Genomic DNA, 17,307 nt, shown 5'->3' on the forward strand with positions numbered 1-17,307 from the left:
CCACGATGAGCCCTGCGTTGGTCTTCATTGAACAGAGTGCGGCCGGGATAGGCAAGTCTGACCGTCGTGCCCTTCGGTCTCATGTCATGAGGGGCAAGAATGCCGGCAGACCACGGCCCTCGACACGAAAACAAACGAACAATGTCCCCATCAAGCGTCAGCTGAAGATACCGCGACGGGTTTTCTGGAATGACTTTTGTCTAACATCGTTCCCGCAAGAGCTCGATCCTGACTCCACTAGGCTCATGCATCGGTGTACGGCTCACCCAACCCCTTGCAACCACCCTAGCCTTTATCATGAAGCTTCTCTAACTTGCTTGTTTCTTCCAGGGTTCCTAGACATCAGTGACGCGCTATTTCCTCCCCAGTTCTGCTACAAGTTCGATATATTGAAATCGATCTGGGTCAACTGCATACTGGTAGATGAAGCTTGTGAGTAACTCATGGCGGACGAATTCCCATTTTACACTGAACTCACCGCCGCCCTAGACTTTCACTCGACCTTAGCTGTGTCGGCATCCTACGTTGACTTCTTTGAACGAAAGCCTACTACGTCGTCAAAGACTTTGCATCACATATGTCAGGCATATTCGCTGGTCAACCTCAAACTTTCAGGCCCCCAAGCCATATCGGATAGCGCCATTGCTGCTGTCGTCACCCTCGCCATCTACCAACAGATACACCAGCAACACTTCACTGGCCTCGTGCACCTCAGAGGGCTTCATCGAATGATTGAGTTACGCGGGGGTATCGCCAGATTGATGAAGGAGAACCGTCCATTGGCCCTCAAGCCACTCAGGTAAGCTGCTTCTTCACAATCTGACATCCAATCTTCGACGCACAGAATACTCACAAACAGCAGGCTCGATATTGAATTGTCTATGCAAAACGGGTCACCTACGATGTTTGATAGTCTGGAAGTACCGGTGACAACTGTCTTGTGCAACTCTAGCACCGTCAAAGAGCAGCTTTCTGCCTGTCCTCCTGGACTGCCCCGCATTATGCTAGATCTCATCGTTTTCGCTGGCATCCTCAATGACAGAGTGAAGAACGGACGATCCAAGCTCAACCCTTTAGACTACACAGAAACGCTCATATCACTCCTATACCGTCTCTTGGAAGGTGGACCTTTCAGTCAGCCCCTGCTTGCTTCGGAAGGCCTCTACGACGACGCAGCACGTCTCGCTATGCTGGCTTTCATGACCGGCTTGCTTCCCAACTACTGCCGTGATAACTTCAGTTCGTCGCTTCTATGCACTCGTCTAGTGAACGCCGTTCGAGAACTCTATTCGACGCACAAAGACGCGCAAACTGGCGATTTTTCACTGCTGCTGTGGATTCTTTTTATGAGCGCTATTTCGGTTCTGAAAGTCAATGACCACAGCTGGCTGCTATTTGCAATCGCGGAGACTTGCGACCGTGCAGACCTGCGCGACTGGGCAAACGTTCACCACCATCTCAGTGGATTTCCGTGGATATACACACTGCATGATGATCCCGCGCGGTGTCTATGGGAGGAAGTTCGTAAAGTGAAGTTAGAGGATCGCGGCACCGCTCTTTCACCACCCGCAAAATCGACTCAACGCGGGCTTTGAAAACTAATTATTCATCATTCGGAACCTAGCTAGACATTCCTAGGCGGAGAGGTACCTCGCTTTATGATACAACTCGGGAGAAATATAAGACTTGATATCCGGCTCACCCTTGTCGGTGCACTGGTAGCTGATGTACGCGTGCATGCCCTTACCGTTCTCCAGCCCGCGGTGGACGGCAAGCTTCTCTAGCATGGCGAGATACTCGTTGCAGTAGGATCCACGGCCACGCTCCCGGAGCCACGCGACCAGGTTTCTCGCAATCGTCAGGTCGTCGGGGCCGTATTTACGCGTGGGCAGGTAGAACTTTACGTCGGGCGTGCCGCTCGAGGGTGCAATGTCGAAGAAGTATGTGAAGCCCTCGCACAGCGCATCAAAGTCGTCCCACTTGTTGTCGCCGCTCGCGGACGCCGGAGCGAACTCGGCGTCCTCAGGGTAGTCCTCGGGCAGGCCGAGGATGGCGAGGATGAGGGAGCGTAAGTCCTGCAGGCTGGCCTCGGAGACGTCGCGGAGTCCGCCCATGGTAATGACCTCCCGGACCGAGTTAAAGCAGGTGTGACGCGAAGTGAAGTACATCTTGAGGCGCGATTTGGACGGCGTTACGTTATCCATGCCCATGACGTTGGGCTTCATGAGGCGGCCCTCAGGGCTGTTGGCCAGGAAGTGCATCAGGGCGTCTCTGCCCGGGTGCTTGCCATCCGGATTTAACTTCTTGATCGCGGCGTCCCATTCCCCTAGCGTCGCGGGGTCACCGCCCTGGAAGAGTTTCCGCGGGAGGAAGTACGACTTGAGCCCGAAGCTGGCTTTCTTATTGTACTCAACGGCGTGCATCAGAGTCGTCGCTGGCGGCTCGCCGTCCTCCAGCTCCTTGGCGTAGACGGACCTGTCTGGGTTGTACAGCTCTGCCAGGAAGTGGCGGTACCATGAGAAGTCGACGCCCGAGAGGGCGCTTGGCACTTTCTCCATATAGTCGAGCGTGGGATCATGGTTCAGAGGGTCAGCGGCGGTTCCTGAGGAGTTGTTGATCGCCTCCCAGGAGTAGCGGATGTCGGGTTCGCCGGACGTGGTGTTCCATTTCCACGAGTACTCAAATGGCGAGCCGTCGTAAGCGACCAGAGACTTGAAGACCGCAGTGCCATCAGGGTGAGGCGCTGGGCCCAGTCTAGGGACCTGGATAAGTGTTGAGTTAGTGTCCAACCCGTAGCAAATGATGCGAAAGAGCACGAAGCAAGCTGCTTACAATCCAGTGGTAGTGGAAGAGAAGGGTCTCATATTGTAGCTGGGTAGAGTAACCTGCCGCGTCGATCATAACTGCGAGATGATACCCAGTGAGATTCCACCAAAATTCAATATCCTTGTTTTCCGCTGGCGGAAGACATTTCTTGAGTGACTGCCAAACCACGAGTGGCTTCTCAGGCTTCTCAGATTCGACTAAGGTTTGGGTTGTAAGTCCAGGCATCATGGGCTAGGACAAATGAACACGGACTAAAGAGTAATCATTCAACTCAGAGAGGCACGAAGGCTTTTACTGTACAAATATTTTCCAGCGCAATATATGGTGGTGAAGATGAGCTGATGTTGGCCGATTTGCGACCGGTCTAACTGGGTTGACGGGACCCGAGTCAGTTTAAGGACCACTTTGGGCAATTATGAACCGGAAGAGTTATTCTAAGGCAATGCCCCAGCTAGTGTTGGGACATGCCAAGTAGGATCCGAGGCCTGTCAGCACATACTGTGTAAGCCAACTAATCACACCAATGCAAATACACTGAGGGCTTGGTCCAAGTCAACTCGGCCCCGGACCCGACAACCTGCACCGCCCTAGTCTACACAGCTGCTTCACGAACGAGGGATGGCGCACGGTCAGATTAGCTACAATTAGACAATTGAAGCCAACGGAAATTTCTTTTTCAGGATCATGTGATGAGAAGATAGTTCTCCAGTCCAGACCACATGCACGTCCAGTTGGATAGGGTTGGCAAACTGCATCAGTGATAAGTTGTGTTTGAGAGAAACTGTGTGAGAATAACGAACAATGTCTGTTCAGGTAATTCATTTTACTTGCTTTAAAACCTAATTGATTCATGATTTCTCTGCAAAGTTCTCGTAAACTATTTACATGACCCTAGCTACGAGTCGAAAGCTTGACGCGGAATCCCGAAGGCTTGGCAAGCCACTTGTTCTCAACAGTCCAATCCTCATTTTGGTTTACCAATTGTATCTAGTGCGGTGGTTTGATTAATTTCCATTTTCAAATGGGTGGTAATGCTAGTCTACTCACGTTGTAGCGTTGCAATAACGAGGGAATGAGCTTGTATATCTCAAAATAGGCGAGGTGTTTCCCGAGGCAGCTTCTGTGGCCAGCGCCAAACTTGTGAAGCCAATAACGTCAACGCGAATTCCAATTGAGATCTTTCTTGTTCGTCAGACTTACAGTCAGAAGTGTATTGTACATGGAGGCGTGCTTTTCTTCACCACACAACCATCTCTCGGGTCGCCAGAGGTCCGGTTCGGCACCATACAGTGACACTTCGCGGTGCAGCGACCACGGGTTCTGGGGAGTTGGAGTAAATTGTCAGCATCGGAGTGTCTTTAAATTGAAGCCATAAAAAGAAGAAGAAAAAATTGTCGCCTTACAATCCCGATTCTTGTTCCCGGGGGGATATGGTACCCATCGATCTCCAGTCCACAATCAGGAACCACGCGCTCGAACGGGAGGGCAAATGGTGGATGCATCCTGGTGGCCTCTTTGACACAGGCGTCAAAATAAGTAAGAGATTTGGATTCTTTCCAAGCCGCGAATTTGGAGAGTCGCCCCGCGGCGGTGGCATCGTCGATCTCCTTTTGGAGCTTTGCGAGCGACACTGGGTTTTTGAGGAGATGGTATATTAAGGCGCCAGCTAGAATGCTTGTCGTGTCTGCACCTGCCACGATATTGGAATTGACCCAGGTGGGGAGGAACCTATTGCGAGTTGTGTCAGTCCGGGTTTTTTCATTACCACATGCGAGGCTTAAAATGCTACATGTAGGCACATACATTGCTGGTAGAGTGTGGTCTTTGGCATTCTCAGAGATGAAGTTGGAAAGGAAGTCTTTTTGGCCGAGGTCACCTTTACCGCTCTCGAGCAGATTCATTCGCTCCCTGATTCTAGCGGCACCGAATTCTACGAGCGGGTTTCTTTTCGCCGAGACGGGAATCAGAGGGTTGTCTCTCCACAAGTAGTCAAGCCAAGGCATTTGCGTATTCTGTTGTATGCCAAACGATTAGCATAGCGTTCCATCATAATCATACTGGGGATCATAGGTTCTCACGTACTGCAGCAATCATGTTGAAATAGCGCCAGTTGTTCTCAATGACGCCTTCAACATCGCCACCTTTATCGAGACATCCAAGTTCCTTTGAGAACGTGACTTCCCCAAGAACGTCGAACATGAAATATTGCATCCAATTGAATAGGCCGACTTCAACGTTCTTGTCTAGGAACAGCTCGTCTAACCGCTCGAACAGATGTTGCATAGTAGAGTTCACGACCGGCTCAAACGCCATCAGATTTGTGAGCGAGTACAGATTGGCGACGGGACGCCTCATTCGCCGATGTATATCCTCGTCTCGAGTAGCGAAGACATCTGGAATCTTGCCGCCCTTAATCCTCGGCATTATTGAGTCGTAGAACTCGGACTGCACTGGAGGTTAGTGTTGCAACGATATGAACATCAGAGAGTTCTAAGGACGTCGAGCTCCAATGTTAGCATCGCGTAGGTACCTTCTCAAATCTTCTTTTGAAACCGTATATCTTCTCAATTGCACCGGGCTGGGAGACCATGACGGCATTGGGACCAAACCGTACAACGGTTCCATACTTGCTGTGCAAATTGGTGTGAATTTCGTGAGCGTTGCCAGTGTTGACCCACGATCGGCGGATGAAGTTCGTGAGAGCTGCCGCAGGGGGTCCGGGGATGTGTCTCAACCGGATGTACGAACGCGCATTGTCCAGAACGAAGATGAATATGCCTACGACCGCCAGGAATCCAACTATGCGACAGGCTCTATCATCGAATTTCTCAAAGAGTCTTTCCGAAAACATTGCGGCGGTGGTAACGGATGTGTGGATGGATGGCTGATGATCGTCAGCTTGGTATCCCCTTTCGCCCTCGCGACGTATGATACTGGTGGTCAATTCTTACGCGATGGAGATTTAAATGTGGTAGCTAGATACCAGGCGTAGATTGCATCACTCGGGTTATTGGCTGCGCCTATCCTGGCCGACGCATCGAACAACTCGGGTCCGACTAGGTCAGCTCGGCTGTACCTGACGAGAGACAAGGTGTGTCAGGGATCACGTTCCTGAGATGACACCAGAAGGAGAGATATGCCACTTCTCCCAAGGCTGGTGCAAATCAGAACAGGGGCGAGACAGCGGAAACAGTCTTTTCTCCCAAAGTCCTGCTTCGAGAGTTATTGTTTTCTTCTCAGCATGTCTGAAGCGAGATTTCAGCAAATTGATTAGTCGTTAAGATATGGTTGTGAAAGTATGTTTCTTGTACAAAAGAAGAAGATGACGCCAAAGCCAAGAAGCTTCGTTTGCTATAGTCTCACTTAATATCTCTCCCAATTCTTTCAAGCAAAAATTTGTAGCCCTCCATGACATAGCCCCAACGGCTCTCATCGGGATCCCGAAAGAGATCAAACAGATGAGGTTGACCAGGGGCAAGAGTAAGCCCTGACTGAATGCCCGCATCTCTCATCGCATCGACTGTACGCTGGGCCTGCTCCCATGGAATCAGATCGTCTCCAGTGCCGAAAACAATGTGCGTCGGTGATTTGTAGTTGCCCTTGACAATCTGGGCATAAGGGCTTGCGCGCACTACCTCATCTAATGCGGGTTGCTCCAGCTTGTTATATGCGGTCGCCGCGTGTGATGGCACGTCCGAGCCCGAAGGCAAGCCACGGAAAAGGACGGGTAGTGTCTGTCCGTGCCAGTTCATGTGCAGCACGACACGGCTGCGAGGGTCTTTTGGTGCTATCCAGCCCGCTGCTGCCATCATCTTTGGAGGCACGTTGTATGCGGTGATGGGGGCAGGAGAGACCCCGTCAATAACATTGTAGGTCTCGTTTGCGAACCCACTCGAGTGGTCTGGGACATTTGGCTTCCTCCAGAATTCGTCCTCATAATCAGTCGGGCAATAGAAAGCAAGGATCGCATCGGGAGCTGGGATGCCACGCGGTACCGAGGTCCAGGCTAAGGACATGGCCAAGGTGCCCCCGGTCGACCAGCCGACTACCACAGCTTGGTTGCGATCGAGAAGGTTGTTAATTTTCGTTTGAGTCAGCTTCAGGTCTGGCAGGGTGTTTCTTGCCCAAGCATATGCTGTGACAACATCAACAAGCGGCCCACTGAGAATGGTCGTCTCCGGGCAAAGCCTGTAATCCACGCTCACGGGTAAGACACCATTGTCTAATAGAAGTTGGATTTGACGCAGCCGTACGTCTTGACGTGACAGCATCACATGCCCTCCTCCGTGAACTATCAGACCTGTAGCGGAGCATCGTCAGCTCCGGTGTCTATGTACAAAATGCGAGCTTCTTGATTCAAACCATACCGGTAACCCAATTCCTATGCGCTGACGCCTGAGATGGTGAAGGGTAGTGAATGTCTGCTCGGAGCGGCAGTCGCTTATCTGTGTGCGTGAAGACGACTGTCTCAACGCCGCCAGCCTTCTCCTGGGGTATGCTGCGGTGTTGTGATGCATCCTGAACAGGCTGCTTGAAACCCGTGATGACCCTGCAGACCTCAGACTCGCGTTTGTGGCCGCCCGTCCAAGAGACGTGTTGGAACCCGACCTGCCTCATTGTATCATCCCAAAATTCTGGAGTCGCCAGCACGTAGGGGCGGCCGTCGTCGTATAGCCACCAACCGTCTAAGAGACCGAACACCATGTCCAGCCAGTAGTTTCGCGTCGTAAGTTCAACGAGCGACACGAAGCCATGAGGCCGCAGAAGCTTGTTGATGTTGCTCAGGGAGTTGTGCAGGTTGGTAGTGGCGTGGATGCAGTTCGTGGCTAGCACGATGTCGTACTGCCCAAGATGCTGTGCCGCGGGCGGCTTCTCGATGTCGATAGTGCCATACTTCATGCAATCGAGCCCGGAAAACTTTCGCTTGGCCCCCGAAACCAGTGCGGAGGAGATGTCGGTGAAGGTGTACTCGATAGGTATCCCCTTCTGCACAAGCCTGTCCACTACCCATTGCGTTGTTGCGCCTGTTCCCGCTCCCAGTTCAACAATGCGATACTTCCCGTCAGGTCCAGGGGTGGACTTGGACAATGCCTTCTCGAGGAAGGATGTGAGAAGCTGGGAATTGATGATGAACATAGGGGCCGTCGCGTACACGTCGTCAAGCACACTGCGGTTCGCCTTGGTGCCGAACAGAATCGATAGCGGATCCATCTTGCCACTTAGAATCGCAGCCATCCTTGAACCACAGATATTCAGGAGGTTATGCTCTTTGGCATGCTGGGGGAACTCCGCAAGGATGTCCTCGAAACGGCTGCTAGAGGGCGTGGTGTCGACAATTGTCTCTGAGCGGACGTACTGCCTGCCATCGTAGTCGGCCAGCTTGCCGCGTTGGAGGATTTGGTGGAAAACACCCAGCATACGGTCATGCCTCGCTATCACTGGAATCTTAGGAATTTTGTCGCCGGGCCTCAGCGCACTGAGGTCAACGCCGAGGTCCGAGAAGGCCTCTACGACGTAGGCGAGAACCAAGTCTGCTTGCTTGTCGGCTACCTTGGTATAGAAGTTACTGAAGCCGTACATTGCGGCGAACTTGTCGAAATCATCCTTGATGCCCTCAAACTCCTGAGCTGCACTGGCAAGGGCTGGGCTGGCCGGATATGAATGCAGCTGCTCTGTCTTGAGCGGGATGCGAGTGTTGTCGATGATGACGCTAGAGTCAGTGCCGTCTGTCGAGTAGCCAGAGGACGGCGTTGGGGACGAGTCGGCCGTGCTGGGCTCCGTCGTTGCCGCATTGTCAACGGGTGCGGCGGCGCTAACGAGAATGTCGGTGAGGTCCCCGAAGGTGCAGGTGTCTGTGAAAGAGGATGCGTCGATGGAAACTCCGAACATCTCCTCCATGTCGCTCATAAGTTCCATGCAGAGAAGAGAATCCAGGCCGCGATCGATAAGATTCGTCAAGCGATCAAATTCAGTAGCCGGGCACTCGAGATGGTTTCCTAGCAGTTCTGCTAGTCGCGGTATCAAATCACCGCGCTCGTTTTGCTCTTGTAAGACGGCTGGCCCTGCCACTGACGCGTGAGGCTGGAATTCAGAGTCAGAGATGATGTTTCGATCCGCCAGATTCGTGGGTTGGTCGAAGGGAACAGCTACAACGGGGTTCTTCAAAACCTGAGGGGTCCCCTGAAACCTCTGAGATGCTTGTTGAGCTCCATAGCCATCGAGGTAGGCGCAAAGGGCTGAGAAGGTCTGCATATCCTGAAGTTGATCCTGCGGGATCAAGATCTTGAATACCTCGTTGACCTCAGATACGATTTCCGTAGCCATCAGAGAGTCAATGCCCAATTCCTCAAGCGTGGTGTCATCATGGAATTGATCTGCTGGAAAGTCTGTCATCTTGCTCAGCAAGTCACGCAGCTCATCTGCCACACTCGGAGCAATCGCTAGGCGGACCGGCGGTGAAGATGGCAGTATGCTATTGACTGCAGCCGCGATGCTTGGAAGAGAAATGGAAGCTGGCGATGGAGCCTTCAAAGGCGTTGCCTCAGTTGTGGCGGGCTTGATAGCTATCGCCGAACTTCGTTGGGATATTTTGGAACATACAGCCTCAGAATTCTCGGAAGGGTTCGCCCGGGACAGAATCTTGGCGAGAGATGCCATCCTAACTCTGCTAAACTTGGCTCCGGAAGCAACGAAAACGAGCTGTCCAGTGATCTTATCTGTGACAAAAATGTCGTTGCTGCTCTCCCTGTCGCTCGTAGCGGTGGATATCGCAAAAACATCCCAGCCAGGGCTGCTCCCTTCGGCCTGTGCCTTGCCAAAATCAGGCGACAATTGAATGCGGTCGACGTATGTAGAGACGAGCACATCATCTGGCGGACAAGGAGCAAGGCAGTTGGCGTATAGACCGGGGACCTGGAAGAAGTTGTCGATAGCGACGGGTGTAGAGACGAGATCTTGTGTGCAGGTAGGCTGTGCCTTGGGTAAGACAACATCGGCAACGACGGCACCGTCGCTGTTGCCGGCGACTCTGCGGACGCCTTGGTAAATGTCGCCGTATTGAACGACCCTGGAGAACACCTTGTACACAAGCTTGCCTTGGACAGCTTCGCCTCCAGGCTGCGTAGCCATCTCGGTAAACATCTGACCCATGTCTTGGTTCTTTTGCATGCGATGAAGGAGCTTGCTGGTCCGTTCTAGTTCAGTCGTGATGCTCTTGTCGGTTGACGGAACTATTTCGCACTTTCCGGTAGCATGCGTAGTAGTGACCTGCGATTGTCTACTTGAACGCTCTTGGGAGACGAAGGCAAAGTCGAACTTGCAACCAATCTGATCCAACGGACTCAAAACAAGCTGAACGATCCTATCCTCCCCCATTCCGAGGGGCGTGGAAATCTCCAGATCATCTACACATGCAAAAGGCGCACAAGCGATGTTCTCAACGGCCGCGAGCTGCTTGGCGGCCTGCATGACTAGCTCGATATACATAGTCGCTGGACAAAGTGCCTTGTTCAGCACAGCATGGCCACTGACGAGCACCCTCCAGCATTCGGAACGAGGATCGATGGTAAAAGTCGCATTTCTGGGGCCACGGGATGCCCCATCTTGGAACCCGGATAGCGTAATGAGCACCGGCTCTGGCTCTGGCTCGACGACAAGAGACTCGGGCGCTTTCGCCGGCACTTGGGACAGCTCAGATGAGATCCCCGCCTTAAGGTCGAAGTCCAGCCAGTGTCGCGTCTTCTCGAACTGGTAGGGAGGAAGATTCAGGGCTTGATAGCTTTGCTTCTGGAAATGGTGGAAATGCCAGAACTGAACATGGTGGCCATGCCTCCAGAGATTGACGGTTGTGTCTGCTACCGAATTCAACGCGTCATCCCGAGTCAAGTTAATGGGACAGAACAGGTGGTCATCGGTGTTGCTGGTAGAAAGAGCGCGTCTAGCGATGCTAGTAACCGCTGAGTTAGACCCAGCTTCCAGCCATGTGCATGCGCCGAAGCGGGCCTCAATACGTTTCACGGCATCTTCGAAGTAGACGGGTGAGCGAGTGTGATCGGCGACTTGCTTGGCCGTGATGTCGAACCAGGTCTCTCCCATCGAGCAGGTCTCGAAGTGAATCACGGGCTTGTTAAAAGACAAATTCTCGACGAGCTTCTCCAAGTCCGTAAGAATCGGGTCGCTGAACCTCGAGTGGAACCCGTGCGTGACATTCAAGACCTTGGCCCTGCCTTTAGGACTTCTGCTCATGAATTGAACGTGAGCAGCATCGACTGCAGCAGAAGACCCCACGAGAACATGACTTGAAGGCCCGTTGAAGCAAGCTATCTCGAGACGGTAGTCAGAAGAGACGTCCAGTCTCTGCACTGTTGAGATTAGGTCCTTTGTGGTCTCGTAATCAGCCTCTAGAGCAATCATGGAGCCCCTTTCCGAGCCCCATTTCTGGCGCATCAAAACGGCTCGCCCATACACCAATTTGAGGCCGTCCGCAAGAGACAGAACGCCAGCAACGACCATAGCGACGAGCTGACCGAAGGAATGACCCAAAACGCAATCAATTTGCAAGCCGCAAGCGATCCAGGACTGAGCGCAGGCATAGTGAAGGGCAAACTGCATCGTCTGCAGCGAAACCACATCATCAACTGGCTGGGTCGCAAATATACCCGGATAGATCCCCGGGTGTGCGAAGCCTTGTATTATACCGTTGCATTCGTCAAGATACTTGCGAAGGAGTGCCGAACTGTCATAGACGTGCTTGCTGAGGCCCACAGAGCGGGAGGTCTGGCCGCCGAAGATGATGACAACTGGATTGGGCTTGGGGTTGATCTGGCAGAGAGGTGACTCGGGATTGAAAGCCACAACCTGAAGTTGATTTTCCAACTCTGAAAGGCTCGAGGCTGTTGTTGCAAGCATGTTTGGGAGAGTCCGATTCTGCCTCTCGCTCAAGTTGAACCCGATGTTAGCCAGTATTTCGACCTCTGAAGCCGAGCCCCTGCGGAGAGAGGAAATATAGTCTAGCAGCTTGGCGGCGTTCTCATGGAGGCTCTTGACACTGTTGGCAGTAATGATTACGGGGAATTTATCGACGTTACTTGATGCGGTGGCTTGGTAACTCCGTGCCAGGGGGGTCTTCGAAGGCGGCTCCCTGACGAGCATGGCGGCTATACTACCAGCTGCCCCGTAATTGTTCACACAAGCAACGAGTGTGTCGGCAATCCAAGGGATGGTTTCTGTCGGGATCGACATTCGCCCGGGAACCAGGCTAATCTTGGGATGAGGAGATTGAAAATGCGCCTGTCTGGGAATGGCGCGATACTGCATCATCAAAAGAGTCTTGATGAGACCAGCGACTCCAGAAGCCCCTTCAGTATGACCGATGTTTCCTTTCACAGACGCAAAATGAAGAGGGACGTCTCTCTCCCCGCTGGCGAAGACCTCCTTGATGGCGCCGAACTCGAGGGGGTCGCCAACGGGCGTCCCCGTACCGTGAGCTTCAACGTAAGTAACGTCTTCAGCCGCGATACCAGCCGTAGTCAAAAGCTTGCGGTAGAGTTCCGTCTGTGACGGGCTATACGGAACGGTGATGGGCACTTTGCTGCTGCTCTGCCTAACAGCGGTAGCGAGTATCGTGCCAAGCACATTATCGCCGTCGGCAACCGCATCAGAAAGTCGCTTCAAAACGACAAGGCCGACTCCCTCGCCACGGCAGTACCCGTCAGCACTGGCGTCAAAGGACTTGCTCGCGCCAGTGGGGCTAAGAAATGAGGCGGCAGCCAGGTTCTGGTAGAAGAATGGGCTTGTGAAAATGGAGACACCGCCGGCGATGGCGCTCTTGCAGTCGCCGTGCAGGATTGCTTTGCAGGCAGCGTCGATGGCGACTGCTGATGATGAGCAGGCCGTATCCAGGGCAATTGAAGGTCCAGACAACCCGAAGAAGTGGCTGATCCTGCCGGGGACGAAAGCTCTCAGAGTCCCCAGAGCAGAAAAGGCGTTGGCCGGATGGCTGGCTACGTTGTCATTGTAGTCTGACGCACATACGCCGATAAAGCAGCCGACGTCCAAGTCGGGCTTGCGGGGGCCGAAGAAGCCGGCCGACTCAAGAGCTTGGTAGGAAACCTCTAGCAGGAGTCGTTGCTGAGGGTCTAAGGACGCTGCTTCGCGGCCTGACTTCTTGAAGAAACGATGGTCAAAGCTGGCAATGTCGTCAAGGTAGTTTCCGAAGTATACCGTCTTGTCCGTGTCACGTTGGTGTTCGTGAGCAGGGAAGCGTCCGCTGGGTGGTTCGCTTAGCTTCGACTCTCCCGCGTCTAGCATGCGCCAGAAATCCTCAACTGAGTCGGCGCCGGGAAATTTGCAACCCACGCCGACGACAGCAATGGCGTTGGGTGGCATATCCTCCGTGAGGAGGCTGTCTGTGCTAGTGGTAGACATTGTAGGGTGTGGTTTATATTTCTCCTTGTTAAAAGGAGTTAAAGAAAGTTGAAGATGCCGGTTGACGTTTGGAAAACTGGAGTTTCTTCAGTGTGGGCACAAGGCCATCTCAAATAACTCATTTTCTAATAACTCCAAATCCGGAAGTAATTCATCGTCTACCGGTTTGCAGGTGCAATTGTGCCTCCAAGATGACTTGAGATGTTTAGAACCAATCATAATGTCTCAACCGAGTTGCAAGGGTGCCAGGCCCGCAGAAGGACTCATCGAGGGCACGTTGAATGCACGAACTCGGGTCTCTCTGACTTGCCCCAACTCGGGTCCCGCGTCCATTTAACACTCCAACAGCGTGAAAATACAACATAGATTATTATCGACCTCAAATTCCCATTGCAACTCATAATATCTAGATTGGTGAGGCTCATATCATTCGTTGCAGATGGGATCTGAAGCAAACACTCCGTAAGATATGGCCTGGTTGTAATTTCCTCGAACATAGCCAGTGAATCCCTGATTTCCTTTCTTGAAATCTTTCGTGGGTAGTCTCATGAGACCTTTGCAATAAATGTCTTAGCAGTGCTTCCAGTTCAGTGAGCCTGGCTTCGTGCCTAGATCCGTCTTCGTGCTTCAACAAGTACCAACCCAAGCAGTGTTGCACATTTTGTTTTGCTCTGGTGTGGTTCTTGTTGATGCACCAACTGTCCGTGGCCTAAGCCGTTGACTTATGGAGAATTGTGTTGCTCTAGGCATCACATGGGTTTCATTTCATCGACACATAATATCTTTGGAAAGTACATAACTGACTGATCTGCAACTGTCATCGCAACTTACCATCAGCACGCATATGAGCTCAAGCTTTTAAGCTCCGGTGATGACAATATATCCCATCAACTGCCAGAAGGTGCCAGGATGTCTCAGCCGTCTCCAGTCTTTTCCCGACTCCAACTTTATCTCAAATCCATTCATAAAGTAGGTGGTTGAAAAGAAAACAGGGTCGGATAGATATGCAATTCGTTCTTACCCACAAAGCACGTACATACATACTGGCGCTATCTAGTAGTTGATAGGATTTGTAAGCACGTTTGTTCCTTTCTTGTCTCCATAAACTCTCAAAGTGCGTCTTATTGACAGCCAGAAGCATTGCGATACTTCTACACTACATGAAAATCTGCTAACAATTTGAACAACCTTGTAGGCGTACGGGGAAGCTGAGCGTTCGCGATTGGAGCCTGGGTACTCAATATACGGGCCTCAACTCCTGGACATCTCATTGAAGGAGCACAGTCAGAGTCCTGGAAAGGGTCAGCAATATTCTAAGTCTGGGAACCTTATTAATGGTGTACTTACTCCAGTTTCCGACAAGGTTATAGTTGATGTTCCGGTGAATGGTACCGAGAGCCATGCTGAAGGTACTTCGCCTTGGGTATGGGTTCGAGCCAGAACCAACAGCTAAGCCGTTGTCGACACGAGACAGGCCGGGATCGCCGTTACCGCGGTCAGACTGTGCACCAAAGTTGACGAAAACGTTGGCATAGCCGGTAACTTGGACCTCGAGATGGACGTTGAAGATACCGTCGCGGCCAGTGGTTCTCCAGGCGCGGTACTCCAGGCGGTGATCACGAGCCGAACCGGCCCAAGTGTTCAAAGGAAGCTGTGAAAGAGTGGGAGTGGCGCCATCAAAGACGTGGGCTTCGATGTCGCCGCGAAGATCGATGCTGATGGCGGGGAGTTCGGCTGGGGCACCGCGGTAACCGACGCATGTCAGGCCACGCTCCTGTACCAGAGGTTGGAGAACTGGCGAGCATGAAGCCAGAGCCATAAACAAGGCAAGAAGCCAAAGCATCTTCAAAGCTGAATACAACGAGTGTCTTGTACAAGTAAGAAAGAATGTTGTGCGTTGGTAACGAGCTGGCGAGATGTTCTAGCTGAAGAGCTCTCATCGTCTGGGGCTTTGAGTTCATAGCTATATACTTCTATTTAGCTGTACAGATATCATAGAACTCGGCATCTTCGCATGGTACAACATCTACTATCTCTGTAATTTTCCATCGCAAATTCAGATATATGACTACGGAGTTCTCGGTGTTCAGTATTATGCCTTATTCTTCCCGAGTCTGCCCAGTTTGGAAATGAGCCTCACAACACGGGCCTAAAGGCGCCCACGGCCAAAAGCTTGCGACTTCACTAGAGGATTGGCTGAAAGCTTAGTATATTTTTACGTCAGCTGATTGATTCCAGAACGTTTGCGATTCCGGCACGCCTTTCCGAACTGGAGTGGCAGCTTCTGTTAGTGGAATATTTACAACTCTTAGTTCAGAACTTTGAGCGAAGGCACTGACTCTTGCAAATTATCACGAGAATGCAATCAAACTTACGCCCAATGCAATGATTGCTTGCGAACGGAACTCGCGGGGTTCGCAACTTCGCTATTCCATAGAGCATATAAGTCCCCAGCCGCTTTTTGCCGGAATTCCTACCTACAACATTTGATGCATCTCTTCAGTCATTCCAAAACAACTATCAAGTACGCTCTCTGACCATCAAGCATTTTCACTACCTGCCTTGATTCAGTCTATCGCATTTTATCGATCACAGTCAATTTTCAACATGCATTTCTCCGTTCTTCCTGCCATGGCCCTTTTCCTGTATGTTCTTAAGATTCATCCTTGAAAATTCGTAACTTAAGGTCGCTAACGCTCGCGAGGGGTTTTTCCATGGCTGACATGCACGACTACTGCGCATGCCAATACAAAACCGACTCAGCAGTTGACTATGCCGCCACTGATCTGCTAGCCGGTGACTGCAGGTTCGGCTACACCTATGGTAGGTCTTGCGTTTCTTGACAATCAGAGTCGCGCAGCTAAAAGCTTTATAGGCCAAAACTCGGGGCAATTCTGGATTGGTCGATCATCTGGTTCGGGACCAAGGTTCCAAGGACGATTCGTGAGTTCACGTCCAGCTAGATCAGTACCCAGGGAAACGGCACGACTGACTTGTGAAAACAGCTCAAAGCGATTAGTGGCCAAATTGATGGAAAGGAGTTCTACAACAACTGCAAAAGATATGCTGCGAATGATGCGACTTGCTTTAATTGTGAAACTAAGTTCGAGTATCCTGATGGGTCTATTCTGTGTCGGTAATTATTTGACGTAGATAGAGTTGGTTTTCTCATTGCTCAACATTTCATCATAATAAGGTGCTTAGGTGACTGCAGTGCTATGGAGCAATTGGGCCCCAGGCGTCGCCATGAGTCACTTTCATAGTCAGCGCTGTTCGTGGTGCTGCTTTGCAGCCATTCTTGTGCATAGCTTTTGTGTCCTGCCTCAGAGCTTTTGTTACTCTCTGGGCATGGAATTGTGACAGATTACTTTGCCTGTGTACAAGAACTTTACCATTGGCTCCTTATAAGCGGAAGCAGATGTGAAGTAGCGAACCGTGGAAACTGTATGAAATCGATACGGAACCCCTCGTGAATGAGAAGTGATGAGTGCCGCACCATCCGGTTCTGAGAGCATGTGTAATTTTCAGGGTGGGTGGAAATGCCTTTTTCTCGGCATCCAAGAGCAACCCTAGTGAAGCATCTCGAGCTAGTTGCTAAAAGTGCTGCCTTAGTGATGACTTCTATACCAAGATAAGGTAAAAGGGGAAGCTTTCCCCGACGAAGAGCGGCATCAACCCACTTTTTCGAGTAATTAAGTAGGCATCCTGACATCGAAATGACTACCTACTTGAGAACTGAGATTAACAGCGAGTTTTCTTGTCTGAATGTTAATTCATTACACTTCGAACCTGTCCCGACAGGCAACACCCCACTGGGCAGGAGGTACGATCCCGAATCCCAGTCGCTGAGCACGCCCGCCCTATGAAGACCGACTATAGTTACAATTGAAGAAATCAGCCAAAGGCTAACCTAATTGTGTGAGAGCTACCCACACGTCTCTACTCTGTATTAAGCCAGCTGGTCAAGCTGGCAGGCCGTGAGTGAAACACCGGGACCACCGGACGCTACGGGCGGGCCGTCGGGATTTTCGAAAGGCGGTCCACGGACAAGTCAGC

At 51.7% G+C, this 17,307-nt stretch overlaps 6 protein-coding genes across 6 annotated transcripts; 2 read left to right on the top strand and 4 right to left on the bottom strand.

Moving 5' to 3' along the window:
• Window positions 1–5: 5 nt before the first annotated feature.
• Window positions 6–1,595, top strand: CPAR01_10478 (uncharacterized protein; the record flags this gene model as incomplete). Its single annotated transcript, XM_060494738.1, has 4 exons — window positions 6–255; window positions 331–432; window positions 490–799; window positions 863–1,595. The coding sequence occupies 4 exons, from the start codon at window positions 6–8 to the stop codon at window positions 1,593–1,595; spliced, it is 1,395 nt and encodes a 464-aa protein (XP_060346920.1).
• Window positions 1,596–1,634: 39 nt separating this feature from the next.
• CPAR01_10479 (aromatic prenyltransferase) lies at window positions 1,635–3,051 on the bottom strand (the record flags this gene model as incomplete). The annotated part of the gene is made up of 2 exons (XM_060494739.1): window positions 1,635–2,762; window positions 2,833–3,051. The coding sequence occupies 2 exons, from the start codon at window positions 3,049–3,051 to the stop codon at window positions 1,635–1,637; spliced, it is 1,347 nt and encodes a 448-aa protein (XP_060346921.1).
• Window positions 3,052–3,717: 666 nt separating this feature from the next.
• CPAR01_10480 (uncharacterized protein) lies at window positions 3,718–5,677 on the bottom strand (the record flags this gene model as incomplete). Its single annotated transcript, XM_060494740.1, has 7 exons — window positions 3,718–3,813; window positions 3,874–3,963; window positions 4,027–4,146; window positions 4,230–4,554; window positions 4,630–4,838; window positions 4,909–5,271; window positions 5,357–5,677. The coding sequence occupies 7 exons, from the start codon at window positions 5,675–5,677 to the stop codon at window positions 3,718–3,720; spliced, it is 1,524 nt and encodes a 507-aa protein (XP_060346922.1).
• A 508-nt stretch (window positions 5,678–6,185) lies between these two features.
• On the bottom strand, window positions 6,186–13,251 carry CPAR01_10481 (beta-ketoacyl synthase domain-containing protein; the record flags this gene model as incomplete). Its single annotated transcript, XM_060494741.1, has 2 exons — window positions 6,186–7,126; window positions 7,194–13,251. The coding sequence occupies 2 exons, from the start codon at window positions 13,249–13,251 to the stop codon at window positions 6,186–6,188; spliced, it is 6,999 nt and encodes a 2,332-aa protein (XP_060346923.1).
• Window positions 13,252–14,535: 1,284 nt separating this feature from the next.
• CPAR01_10482 (histidine permease) lies at window positions 14,536–15,094 on the bottom strand (the record flags this gene model as incomplete). Its single annotated transcript, XM_060494742.1, has 2 exons — window positions 14,536–14,543; window positions 14,599–15,094. The coding sequence occupies 2 exons, from the start codon at window positions 15,092–15,094 to the stop codon at window positions 14,536–14,538; spliced, it is 504 nt and encodes a 167-aa protein (XP_060346924.1).
• Window positions 15,095–15,858: 764 nt separating this feature from the next.
• On the top strand, window positions 15,859–16,391 carry CPAR01_10483 (uncharacterized protein; the record flags this gene model as incomplete). Its single annotated transcript, XM_060494743.1, has 4 exons — window positions 15,859–15,896; window positions 15,938–16,074; window positions 16,127–16,194; window positions 16,257–16,391. The coding sequence occupies 4 exons, from the start codon at window positions 15,859–15,861 to the stop codon at window positions 16,389–16,391; spliced, it is 378 nt and encodes a 125-aa protein (XP_060346925.1).
• Window positions 16,392–17,307: the final 916 nt, after the last annotated feature.

The sequence above is a fragment of the Colletotrichum paranaense genome, assembly GCF_030867605.1.
Source record: "Colletotrichum paranaense strain IMI 384185 chromosome Unknown Scaffold_8.1, whole genome shotgun sequence".
NCBI classification, from domain to species: domain Eukaryota; kingdom Fungi; phylum Ascomycota; class Sordariomycetes; order Glomerellales; family Glomerellaceae; genus Colletotrichum; species Colletotrichum paranaense.